The 12,615-nt window shown below is 46.3% G+C and overlaps 2 protein-coding genes across 4 annotated transcripts; one reads left to right on the top strand and one right to left on the bottom strand.

The window, feature by feature from the left end:
* Nucleotides 1-3,913: 3,913 nt before the first annotated feature.
* On the top strand, nucleotides 3,914-7,491 carry LOC133923906 (probable pre-mRNA-splicing factor ATP-dependent RNA helicase DEAH5). Its single transcript, XM_062369211.1, has one exon. It carries the CDS (start codon nucleotides 4,005-4,007, stop codon nucleotides 7,203-7,205), a length of 3,201 nt encoding a protein of 1,066 aa, XP_062225195.1. The 5' UTR covers nucleotides 3,914-4,004; the 3' UTR covers nucleotides 7,206-7,491.
* Nucleotides 7,492-7,926: 435 nt separating this feature from the next.
* LOC133923905 (uncharacterized) lies at nucleotides 7,927-12,280 on the bottom strand. Of its 3 annotated transcripts, XM_062369209.1 has the most exons (9): nucleotides 12,033-12,278; nucleotides 11,857-11,939; nucleotides 11,592-11,732; nucleotides 11,315-11,407; nucleotides 11,117-11,243; nucleotides 9,971-10,077; nucleotides 9,635-9,715; nucleotides 8,819-8,904; nucleotides 7,927-8,715 (listed from the first exon to the last, which is right to left on the bottom strand). In XM_062369209.1, the coding sequence occupies exons 1-9, from the start codon at nucleotides 12,226-12,228 to the stop codon at nucleotides 8,496-8,498; spliced, it is 1,134 nt and encodes a 377-aa protein (XP_062225193.1). In that variant the 5' UTR covers nucleotides 12,229-12,278; the 3' UTR covers nucleotides 7,927-8,495. The 3 variants fall into 3 exon arrangements, with proteins under 3 accessions (XP_062225193.1, XP_062225194.1, XP_062225191.1); XM_062369210.1 differs by having other exon boundaries at nucleotides 7,927-8,247; nucleotides 11,857-12,280; XM_062369207.1 differs by having other exon boundaries at nucleotides 11,857-12,278.
* Nucleotides 12,281-12,615: the final 335 nt, after the last annotated feature.

Genomic DNA, 12,615 nt, shown 5'->3' with positions numbered 1-12,615 from the left:
AGAAGAACCTTTATCACTGCCCATGGGTCATTGGTTGGGATCAATATTGAGTTTCATTTCCCTTGAGCTGGGGGTCTTCTCCGGGCATGTTCGACGAAGGATCTTTAATCTGAGGAGTTGGAGCCGAGGCTGAGTCAACCAGGGAAGTCAATCCCGGATGGCTGGTTGAGACGCTGGCAGCCTGGGTTTTCACCTCTGTCGATAGTCTGTAATCAACAGAATAAGGGAAGAGGAAAAGAAAAAACTACCAGTTGAGATTAGGATCCAAGTCAAACCTCTTTGAAATCGGGAAGTGCGAAATCTCCGCCAATACTCAGTTGTTTGTGCATGATATAAATGCAGGTTTGATCCGCATCGATACAACCACACAAGTTTTCGGGGGTATGCCGCACTCTAGCAGGAACCCATTCTTTGACTATGTAGGGGTCTTTGAAGTGCTGGGCTCATCACAGTTGTACGGTGCACCACTGCCCACTCAGACTACGCAGCAGGAGGCAGAAGGCATCTATGGTCCCTAGTTGCCCAGACGTGAGCGCCACGCGCTAGATTTGTACACACCTTCCACCTATGAGCATCCTTGGGAGGAGGAGGAGACCGACATTCCAGCGTCAGCACGTAGGCACAAGCGTGCCAGAGGCAGGGCGTAGGGAAGGGGTCGGGGTAGGGGTCAGGAGTAGTCTCTGTTGCTTTTACGATTAATAATTGTCATTTGTTCAACTTTCCATTTCATTAGTTCAGACTGCTAGTTTACGGAGTAGTTTAGTTACTCTGATGCTACTATATTATGGTGCTACTACCTTATTCTGCTACCGTATGCTAATAGTTTACGAAGTGACAATACGACTCAGCTTTGCCATGAAATAAAAACACCTCTATCCTGACTAATGCTTTACACACAACCTGACCAAATGACTCAGCTTTAACCATTCACATTGGATTCCACTAAGCATGCCTCGGGTTAGATGTTAGCCACAATTATGATAATTATGAGACATTTCTTCTGTACGAATTGCCTACGCTTAATGTTAGTCACAAGCCTTCCACTCATGTGAGTGGGCATAATAGTCAAAACATTCAGAGGATTGGATGGTGCCACCATTGAAGTCCTTCAGCGAGGTCATACGCCCAACCTTTAATCATATATTATACGATAGAGCTTTAAGCATCAAATCCTATAGCTTGGACACATTCTCACTGCACGCAGTAACAAGATGAGGAGGCACTCGTCCGTGACCTTATCCCTTTTTATATATTACCGCGCCTCTTTCTCTCGCTGTCAGTGGATGCTTTCGACAAATGCGCGAAAGGATTCCTTGAGACCCACCCTGGCATCGCAATAACTCTCCCTCCAACAGTTCCTTTCAGTATCCCCCTTTTGTATATAAGGGTGACCCATCCATAGCTACTTCATTTCTAACACAGTCCAACACAAACCCTTCCATGGCGTCCAGGTGCGGGTCTGGGTCTGACAAGGGTAAGGGCAAGATGGGCCCTTACGAGTTATAACGTGACATCCATGATAGATGCAAGCGTGATGATGAAGAGCGAAGGAGAAATGAAGACCCCGAGCAGGAGAAGAGGAACCTGGAGTTGGAGATAGAAGCGCACAACATATGTCTACCACAGTGCGACTGCGGTAAAATAGCAAGCCTGGAACCTTTTCCCCTTGCCACGGTCGCTTGGTTTCGATGTGGGGTAAGTGTGCATGACATCCTATCATGCTACGAATTTCATCTAATTCACCTACTTCCATCCAACAGTATGACAAGTCCAGGTGCAATTACGAATGGTACGCGGACGAAGAATAGTACACGAATATCAACTACGGCTACGATGAGGCTGAGGCAATGAGGCGCACAGATGTTCAACGACCGAAGATGAGGCTACAGGAACTCAATGAAGAGTGGCGGGATAAGTAACTCACTACATGCGGCAACATACAGGTTCCTCCACAATGCGTGTGTGGCCTTCCGGTTGTGCCGGGGCCTGTGGCACATGGACTTGCATAAGGGTACGTGTGCAGCAAGGCCTACCCCCATGGATGCAACTTCCAGGAGATCCGCTGGGAATATCTGGATGACAAACCTCCATCTTTTTCACCAACCCAGTAGAGATGCAGTACTACATGCCATTGTATCTTGTTGAGAGTCGATTGTGTACGAGTAGGGTACGAGTTGGTGTATATTGCCTTACGTACTATAGCCACATATAGGCAACAAATGTTTACGATGTCCCTTATATGTCATGAACTTTACTTTCTTCAATAAAATGGTCGGGATTTACCATTCTACCAACACATTATTTCTAAGGACAATGATTTCATTGGATTACCTGTCTTGCTTGCAGAGGCAGCAATAACTACTTGCTTAACTTTTGCAGAATGAAATGATTACACCAAATAAGAGCTACTAAAGGGAATCTCTGTCATGCATCAATGCCACAACTTTTCCAGCTTTCACAGGGCATCCTATGCTCCACCCTCCCCCAGCCAAGCCCATGCACTCAGTCCATGCACCAGCCCCTATCTATTATAAATAACCCAACCATCATCCATGGATAGACCATTCCTTCCTCAGCTCCCTCAACCGAAATGTATTCCCCAGCTTCACCAAACCCACCAAAGAAATATTGGGGGATTTTCATCCCCTAGGGGGTCGAACCACTGATGTGCTTCTGTGGCGACCCTTGTAGGTTTCGTGTGTCCTAGGATATATCCTATACCTATGGCCTACGCTTCTTCATGTGTGCCAACTATGAGTACGACAAGCCTCGACATGGACCATACGATTACCCACTGGTATAGCGATATAGATCACTCATGTGGGCCTTTTCATACGATTTCATGCACTCTCTTACTAATCTCTTCTTTTATTTCTTTTGTCCAGTCTCCTCCACCTATCTGCGACTTCAGGCAATGGTTCGATATGGAGTAAAATGAGGACGAAAAGCGGTGGGTGGACATGAAGATACGATGGAGGAGGGAAGATTAATAATGCCGAGAGTACGAGCGATATTAGGAGGAACTACGGATGAAGCGGCAGGAGGAGGAGCGCATCAGGAATGTCGCGAAAGAGCACGCCACGGCTCAAGCAAGCGAAGCAGAGAGGGAAAGGAAGCAGGAGAGGGCCCATCGCGCTAATGGGGGGTGGGCGATGCCCAAAGAAAAGAAAAATATCCTAGGTGCACTCAGTAGAGAGAATCTATTGTACCCTGGCCTATTTCCATTCCCTAAGGCATATTTGGTTTACGCGTATCGTATATGTCAATGTTTGTTGTCGGCACCTCTTTATGGTTAAGGTCTATTCGCGCTACGACGAAAAACCCATGTCACATGTAATATTCATCAGCTTATGTAAACTCTGTACCAGGTTCTATACTACTTATGCTTTACAACTACTATTGTAGCCTACCATGTAATATCTATCAGCTACATCTCATTGTCGGACAAACGATTCTACGATTTATTTTACATCTTTTCATTCCGTTTCAGAAATAAGTTCAATTGCAAAATAAAAAAAGCGATACAATATTTTGTCGACAGAAGAAAATTTTTTGGCCATTCCGACGCAAGAGATAGGGTTCACGGGCCCACGCAGGGGGTAGGGTCCACGCTGTGGGATTTTTTGTTCAACGGTTTACCGAAATTTATTTTTCGCCATACGGTTTGACGAAAATTGCCTCGATGCCGCAGCCGTGCACCCCTAACCTTCCGCCGGCGCTATGTCACCTATTTTCGTCATACGATATGACGAAGATAGTATTTTCGCTATACGATAGGGCGAAAACATATTTTCACCAAATCGTTGGACGAACCGGTATTATTTTTGCAATTTTCTTATTTTAGGTATTATTTCTGTAATATCCGGAAACAATGTAATATTAAAAAAATTCTGGCTTTGCACGCCTTTCCCCGTTCCGTTCCGTTCCGTTCCATTCCGATCGACTCGACGCGAACGCCCACGGACGCGACTGCCCCGCCGCCGCCGCCGCACGCGCGCGCACCCATGGCGGCCGGCGCGGTGGGCGAGGGGATGCGGCGGCTAACGCAGCTCTCGCTCGTCTCCAAGGTCTGCTCGGAGCTGGAAGCCCACCTCGGCGTCGCCGATCGCGTCCTCGCCGAGTTCATCGTCGACCTCGGCCGCGCCTCCGCCTCCGCCGCCGACTTTGACGCCAGGCTCAGGGACCACGGCGCCGAGCTGCCGGACTACCTCGCCCGCTCTCTCTACGCCGTCATCAGCGCTATCCCCGACCACGCCCCCACCCCCGCCGCAGCCGCCGCCCCCAGGAACCCTACCACTTCCCGTGGTGTCAGTACAGGGAGACGCGAGGACAAGGAGGAGAGCGCCGGGGAGCCGGGGCTGTACCAGGTGCGCCGCGGGAGGGTCACACGGGTGGTGGACGCCGGGTGCTTCGTCCGCCTCGACGGCGCGCGCGGCCGCGAGGGGCTCGTGCACGTGTTCCAGATGCCCGGGCGCCGCGTCGAAGTCAGCCGCGGCCAGGAGGTGTTCGTCAAGGTCATCTCCGTGGAGGGGAGCAAGCTGGGGTTGTCGATGCGAGACGTCGATCAGGATACGGGGAGGGATCTCCTGCCAATGCGTCGGCATCATGGGGAACACGATGCGCCGAGGGCGAATCCGTCAGCAGATCGAGCCAGAGCCGCCGGGAGGAGGATGGGGATTTCAGGGATTTTCGTTCCCGATGAGGATGAGGCTGGACCTGCGCCACGCCAGCCAGTCAGGCGGATGAACTCACCGGAGAGGTGGGAGGTGAAGCAATTGATTGCTTCGGGAGTTTTGGATGTGAAGGACTACCCGTTGTTCGATGACGATGGTGAGGGGATGCTTTACCAGGAGGACGTGGAGGAGGAGCTTGAGATCGAACTCAACGAGGATGTGCCGCCATTCTTGCGGGGAGGAGGGCGGTCCTTGGTTGACGTATCTCCGGTGAGAATTTGTAAGAACCCTGAGGGATCAATGAGCCAAGCAGCAGCACTGCAGTCTGCCCTTGTCAAGGAACGGCGCGATATTCGCAGCCAGGAGCAAAGAGGAATGGTTGATGCAATCCCCAAGGATCTTAATCGGTCGTGGGAGGATCCCATGTCAGGTGGACGGTACCTGATGCAGGAGCTGACAGGCGCTGGACTATCAGCAAAGAGTGTGCCAGAATGGAAGGTGACGTATGGGAAGGCTGGGACATATGGGCAGAGGTCAAGGCTTTCGATTCAGGAGCAGAGACAGAGCCTTCCCATATACAGGCTCAAGAAGGAGCTGATCAAAGCTGTTCATGAGAACCAAGTTTTGGTGGTTATAGGTGAGACGGGCTCAGGAAAAACAACCCAGGTTACACAGTACCTTGCTGAGGCAGGGTATACTACAAGGGGGAAAATTGCGTGTACTCAGCCTCGCAGAGTTGCTGCAGAGTCGGTCGCAAAGCGGGTAGCAGAGGAGTTTGGTTGTCGATTGGGAGAGGAAGTTGGTTATTCTATACGCTTTGATGACCGTACTGGACCTGAAACTGTCATCAAGTACATGACAGACGGCATGCTCCTGCGAGAGATTTTGGTGGACAGGGACCTCTCTTCTTATTCTGTAGTCATGCTTGATGAGGCACATGAGAGGACCATCTACACTGATATTCTCTTTGGCTTGCTAAAGCAGCTAATCAGCCAGAGAAGTGATCTTAGGTTAATAGTCACTTCAGCCACTCTTGATGCTGAGAAGTTCTCTGGTTATTTTTTTGACTGCAATATTTTTACAATTCCTGGAAGAACGTTTCCGGTTGAAATACTACATACGAAACAGCCAGAGAGTGACTACATGGATGCCGCACTGATCACAGTATTGCAGATACATCTGACTGAACCCGAAGGTGATATCCTCTTGTTCTTGACTGGCCAGGAAGAGATTGACCATGCTTGTGAGCGTCTCGATGAGAGGATGAAGGCATTCGGTGACGACATACCAGGGTTGATAATCTGTCCTGTCTACAGTGCTCTTCCAGCTGAAGTTCAGTCAAAGATCTTCGAACCTGCTCCGCCTGGGAAGAGGAAGGTGGTTGTGGCCACCAATATTGCAGAAGCATCCATTACAATAGATGGGATATATTATGTTGTTGACCCAGGCTTCGCTAAACTTAATGTGTATAACCCAAAACTAGGGCTGGATTCTTTGGTTATCACTCCTATATCTCAGGCGTCAGCTAAGCAAAGAGCAGGTCGTGCTGGACGTACAGGCCCGGGTAAGTGTTACCGTCTATACACTGAGAGTGCCTATCGCAATGAAATGCCCCCCACAACAACTCCGGAAATCCAGAGGGCCAACTTGGGATGGACAGTACTTAATATGAAGGCATTGGGAATAAATGATCTATTATCATTTGACTTCATGGACCCACCAGCATCTCAAGCACTCCTCTCAGCTATGGAACAACTGTATAGCGTTGGTGCCTTAGACGAAGAGGGTTTTCTTACCAAGCTAGGGAGAAAGATGGCTGAATTTCCACAGGAACCACCACTTTCAAAAATGCTCCTTGCTAGTGTGGACCTTGGATGCAGTGATGAAATATTGACTATCATTGCAATGATTCAAACTGGGAACATATTCTATCGGCCAAGAGAGAAGCAAGCTCAAGCAGACCGGAAAAGATCAAACTTTTTCCAGCCAGAAGGTGATCATATCACTCTACTCACTGTGTATGACGCATGGAAGGCAAAGGGGTTTTCGGGACCATGGTGCTTCGAAAATTTCATTCAGGTAACGTCACTAAGGAGGGCACAGGATGTGCGCAAACAGCTTCTTGAGATCATGGATAAGCATAAACTTGACACTGTCTCTGCCGGGAATGATTCCACCAAGATAGGGAAAGCCCTCGCTGCTGGATTCTTCTTCCACGCTGCAAGGAAGGATCCCCGTGGAGGATACAGGACCCTTGCTGATAATCAGCTGGTGTATATCCACCCCGGCAGCGCCCTCTTTCACCAGCAGCCCCAGTGGGTGATTTACCATGAAATTGTCATGACAACAAAGGAGTACATGAGGGAGGTCACAGCCATTGACCCGAGATGGCTAGTAGAACTGGCGCCGAGGTTCTACAGGTCTGTGGACCCGATGAAGATCAGTAAGCGGAAGCGCCAGGAAAGGATTGAACCTCTGTATGATAGACACAGTGAGCCAAACTCGTGGCGCCTCAGCAAGCGCCGCTGGTGATTTTGCCTTTCTTCTTGCAGCTCTTCGATGTAATATTACTGTAAGTGTAGATGCTAAGCTGCTCTGGTGATTCATATGCTAAGATGATTGAAATGCAGTGATACTTGTATAGTTTTTTGTTCCTTGAAGTTAGAAGCCTGAGGCAAATAGAGCTATGTATTTAAATAAGATTGTTCTACTGCCATGATTGTATAGTTTTACCCCCCTTTGAACAGGATAAGACCGATTGTATAATTTTCCGCTGCTGCATGAGTTTAAATTGAGTGAATGTAAAACATTTGGTTAATTATTGACCGTGTTGAAACTCTGCAATATCCCCTGTTGTGGCCCATTATAACTCGATCACAGGGTAAAGACATCTCCTGGCTTTAATAGAGAGGAGTATTGAATTCTTTAGAAAGGTACTCACACGACTTGTAAGCACTGAGTTCAAGCCCAAGTAGATGATCTCGTAATTGGAGTCTCTACTCTCTACCAACCGAGCTACTGCTCGGTTCATTGTGTTGTGGCCCTTTATATCGGGCATCTGGGTATTATAGGGCCTATCTTAAATTATCATTCTGTCTGATGATACAGCTTATTTCTGGATTAATGGTAACAGATGTTTGATTTCGAGAAGGATGAAGGAAATGCATGCTTGCCCTACCAAGGGAATTTTCAAGGCTAGGGATAAATCTGTGACCTCACAAAGTATATTGCATCATGCGAGAGAGATCAATGGTGATGTGCAGATAAGCAGACTGCATGTCCTGCAGCTCAGGATCATACGGCCTTGAACTTGCATTTAAGACCTCAATCCAAACGATAATGAATGGCTGTAACGCTGTAGATGTGCAGCAAAATGAGAAGGAAAACTTATACACCTCACACAATTTGAAACTGCAAATTTTTACCCACGATCTCATCCTGAACAAAGCTCATATAAGTTAATTCTGCAACGCTGACTTCATACTTCTCGGAACAGCCTCCAAGCGCCAATAATACACATCTGTGCCAACCTTTGCACTTGTCCTTTCAGTCTGCTTCTAATATCACAGGACAGCTACATACATATAGGTGTAGTTTTCGTATCAGTTTGTTGCCAAAAAGAACATTCTTCACGCTTTAGCAGTAACATCTCACATCAGCTACCATAACAAAAAAGGTACAACAATGAAGTGAAGAAGTAGTGACCTAAAAAGGAAAGAAAAAGCGCTTTAACTATCTGATCAGCTGTCCAATTCAACAAAAAGAGTGAACTCAGCCTTCCAGGCATATCATGTTTTCCTCTGCTATCAAGTTCTTCTTTCACTATATGCAGTTCCTATTATGTCTCTCTTTTCGAGTTATAGATCGGCCCAGGCGAACCCGTCGGGCAGTGAGAGCATCTAACAAGATATCCAATGAGCATTCCACTGCCTCAGCTTGCTTTTCCAACTCAAACGCACTGAGATCAGGACGCATATGCAATTCCCAGAGGAGACCAGCTGCAGCTGCTGCAGTGCAGGTACGATCCCATGCTGGCTGAGGTCTGTTTTTTATGAAACATGTCATCGCACTTCCCCCAAAAAAGAGAGAGAGCGAGAAATAATAATGTAGTAACAGATAAGAACAAATAAAGCTTTTTAGCTCACCGTAGTTTATGCATCACTGAAGCAGTCAGCGCAGATAGTGAGATACAAGGTATATCTTCCTCTCCCCAAGTTGCAGTCCATCTCTCCTGTACAAATCATAAGAAATTAGGTCCAATTATGCCAAACCTGTATATCTCACATGTGGCCATGCTTACTTGGACTACGGATTTCAAACTTTGAAACCTCTGACTGGAAATTGGGAAGTACCTTGCAACCCAGTCCTATTCTATTGGTCCAATTGTAGTTTGCTCTTGAATTGTTGTGAACTGTTCTTGGTTAAGTATTTGGATCAACAGATATAGCTTCGTATGATCTAATCAAGAATCATCTAAGAAATCATGCAATCTAAAGGTGTTTACGCAAGTATGCAACCTCTAGGTAAAGGAGCTTTACTAAAACTTCATATGTTAAAACATTTCTTCAGAATTGCTAAGAACCGTGAAACCAATAAGACTACCACGCTTAGCCCTTCAGGTATGAGATATATGAACTTTGGAATGTCTAGTTCTCATGTCGTATGCTGTATAGAAAGTATTAGCATTTGTCACTAAATCTCTATTTAAATATTCTTAGATTAAAGTATTTTGGCATAATAGTCAAAGAAGCAAAAAACTGAAACTCACAGAGCTACAGGTACCTTGGATTTGGCTAAATGTTTCAATAAACTACAGATCCATTAATTCATTTAAATGTAACGGAATTTGACAGGTGAGACCTTCCTGTATGTGTAATATGTCAGACCCACCAGCCATTCTTGCAGTGTAGACAACCTTCTTAAGGAATGTTTATGTCAAATGAGAAAGCATTGAACTGTACCTTTAACCTCCTGTACAGTGCAGCAGAATTGCTCCAGGTACCATCAAGCAAAACAAAGTTAAAAGGTTCATCTTGTGAAGCCTGCATTGCAATGATTACCATGTATGAAGATGTTGAAACATCATGTTACTTCTAAAAAACAGTATACACTCAAAAGGGCTGAACCACTGTCGTTGACATAATGAGTGAGAAGTGCTCATGAGAAAGTCCAAACATGGAACACAAATAAGAAGGGAGCACTGCTTACCCTTATATCTTGTAACAATTTGAAAATAAAATATTAGTGTGCAACAGTACAAATAATGGAATGCCTGTTTAAAAGGAAATAATACATACCCTCTCATGAAGGTCAGAAGTCAAGGTCAAACCATCAAATTTGAGGTCTTTGACAGACTTGGGGATTGTACTCTTGTTTGGATACAGAAATGCGATCTTTGCCTTTCCTGGAGGAACACCACATCAGAATGGAAATAAAAGGCGTTTAACAGTGAAGAGCACAGAGAAGCACATATGTCCTAGCTAAAGATAAAAAGATGAATAGGGCTACTAAATGATTGATCAATCGAACAATCTTCCACATATCACAGAAAACTAAATGTAGTGCACTCACGATTTCATTTGTAGTGATCAAGTTCGGAAATGAATGTGGTGTGCATTTGTCTGTGGAAACCATCAACTTGTACCGTAACCATTCAATGCATCTAAGGATGCAATTCAACAACTAACAAGACCAGCTTAAGCGCTCAATGCACCAGCAGAACCATCATAGGTGATTAACTATAAAAAGGACTAAGTGCAAATAGAAAAAGAGAATGTAATAATGCCCAAAATTTCAATGCAAACAATACATTAATGGAATCACAAAACAATAAGGAAACCATGGATTTCACTGGACATGGACACTTTCAAGCTCCTTTTATCTAGAACATGCCAGCCCACTAGGTAAAAAAGGGGGTTAAAAGTCAGAACAGGAACACTTATTTAAACTAAGACACCGAATTCCAAATTAGCATTCTATTTTATGCTTCCTTAAAAACTACAATATATACATGTTTCAGATCAACTCAGCTCACTTGATAATGGGCACTACCAAATTAATCGAAGTCATCAAGGCCACTAAATAGAACAGTGGTTCTAGCATATGCCGAACTATGGTAATCAAATTACTAGCATGAGTTATACAGTTTGCATTATTTCCATCACTATAGAAAAAGAATAGGCAATCACAACGGCAAAATCACAAGTCTAAAAGCATGGTCGTGTATCTGTATCCTAAATAGGACATATCAGGTGAGCATAGTTGACGAATAATGCTTGCTCAAGAATTCTACAACTCTGCAAAGGACCATTGACCAAGTATGGCAAGTGAAGCTAATCTAAACTACTGTACAGAAAATGACTACATCAAGGTCTAGCAAGCCCTTGAAATCAACATGTTAACACTTTATAAGTTTTATCAATCAAAGATTATTTTAAGATGACCTGAACGCTGGAATGCTTCCCACATGATATCTTCATGCTCTTGGATACCAAAGAGACATAACTGTGCAGCTTGGATGCCAAATACTTGCCAAAGTAACTTCCCGGTGTTATTTTGGCGCAAAAAATCCTGCAAAAACAGAGATGCTTACAAAATCGGAGGATACAGAAAAGAATACTGCACAACCCTCTTTGACAGACCTTTGGGTGCATATAGAGCCAGAATTTCATCCCCCTCCAAAGATTGCAAGGAAGAAGCTTTGTGCACATACAGTCTTCCATTGGTAGCCAACACTGCAATTTAGACGGATCACATTAGACAGACTATTGGAAGGGAGAGGAGTCAAGAACGAGCACGAAGATTTAAAATGTCAACAAATTAAGGTTCAATCCAATAAGACCATTACACCACAAATTTGCTGCATTATGTGTAGCAGTGTTAACTGCTTATATAGTTGAGACTCGGACATCACATTACCTTCTGGCACAGATACCCTCTACTGCCTAGCAAACGGCAACCGATCTGCCGAGCGGAGAAATACTGCAGCTTCTTGTCGGAATCAGCAAGCGTCTCGTAGACAGCCCTGTGCTTCTTGTCCTCCATGTCTTTGAAATCACCCTGCAAAGTTCAGATAAATCAAACCGCGAAGCCATTAGCATTGCCATTCAGTGCAGGGCTTGCCCAGATGATACAACAACCCTAAAATCTGAGAGGGATTGGATAAAAACTGAAAAGGCGCCACCTTTAGCTTGGAGCCGACGCCGCCGAAGCGCATCTTCTCCCCGGCGGCGGCCTCCATCTCGAGCAGCTCGCGGACGACGGCGGACACCGTGGCGGGGAGCGGTGAGGATGTGCCCCAGCGCCGCCATTCCTCCGTGCTCACCTCGCTCCCGTCCCCGGCCACAACGCCGGCGGCGGTGGCGGGGAGGGCTTCCTCCTCCGCTTCCGCCTTCTCTTCGCCCGCCGGCTCGGCGGAGAAGGCCATGAGGGAGCGCGCGGGGGCGGGGCCCAGGCGGGGAGGCGACCGCGGCGGGAGGAGCAAGGGGTGGGGAAGTGGGAGGCGGCGGTGGAAGGCGAGGGCACGGATGGAGGCGGCGGGAGGAGCAGCCAGCATTTTCCGCTGCTGTATTTTATTCCTTGTCAGCAGAGGGGTGTCCAGTAGACCGGTGGGAAAAGTCTAATTTACACTGTAGAACTGGCCCGAAAGTCCAATTTTGCATAAAAAACTTATAAATCGAACATTTTACTACCTCCAACTACTCAATTCGGACAGAGCATGGCACATTTTAGTCGAACTGTCACGAAAATCTGATTTCACCCCGATTTTGGAACACATCATCCATCCAGCGTGGCACACTTTGCTGAATCAGCACCTGGGTTGAGCGCGGGGGTTAAAAGGGGCAGAGCGAAACCCTAATTCCCAAATCTATCAAAGAATCAGAAATGGCGACTTCATGGAGCTAGAATGAGTCAGGCTCTTCTTGTTGGTTGAGTGGTGGTG

This window comes from Phragmites australis, chromosome 7 (genome assembly GCF_958298935.1).
Source record: "Phragmites australis chromosome 7, lpPhrAust1.1, whole genome shotgun sequence".
NCBI lineage: Eukaryota > Viridiplantae > Streptophyta > Magnoliopsida > Poales > Poaceae > Phragmites > Phragmites australis.
The sequence above is the reverse complement of the archived record's forward strand: the minus strand, read 5'-3'. Positions and strand labels throughout refer to the sequence as shown.

What these genes read in the sequence shown, in the direction of transcription:
- LOC133923906 (XM_062369211.1), top strand. Translation starts at nt 4,005, where the DNA reads ATGGCGGCCGGCGCGGTGGGCGAGGGGATGCGGCGGCTAACGCAGCTC.
- LOC133923905 (XM_062369207.1), bottom strand. Translation starts at nt 12,228, where the DNA reads ATGCTGGCTGCTCCTCCCGCCGCCTCCATCCGTGCCCTCGCCTTCCAC. An exon ending in GAGGGTATCTGTGCCAGAAG is followed by an intron (nt 11,408 to 11,591) that starts GTAATGTGATGT and finishes TCTAAATTGCAG; the next exon opens with TGTTGGCTACCAATGGAAGA. An exon ending in GGAAGCATTCCAGCGTTCAG is followed by an intron (nt 10,078 to 11,116) that starts GTCATCTTAAAA and finishes GTGTTCCTCCAG; the next exon opens with GAAAGGCAAAGATCGCATTT.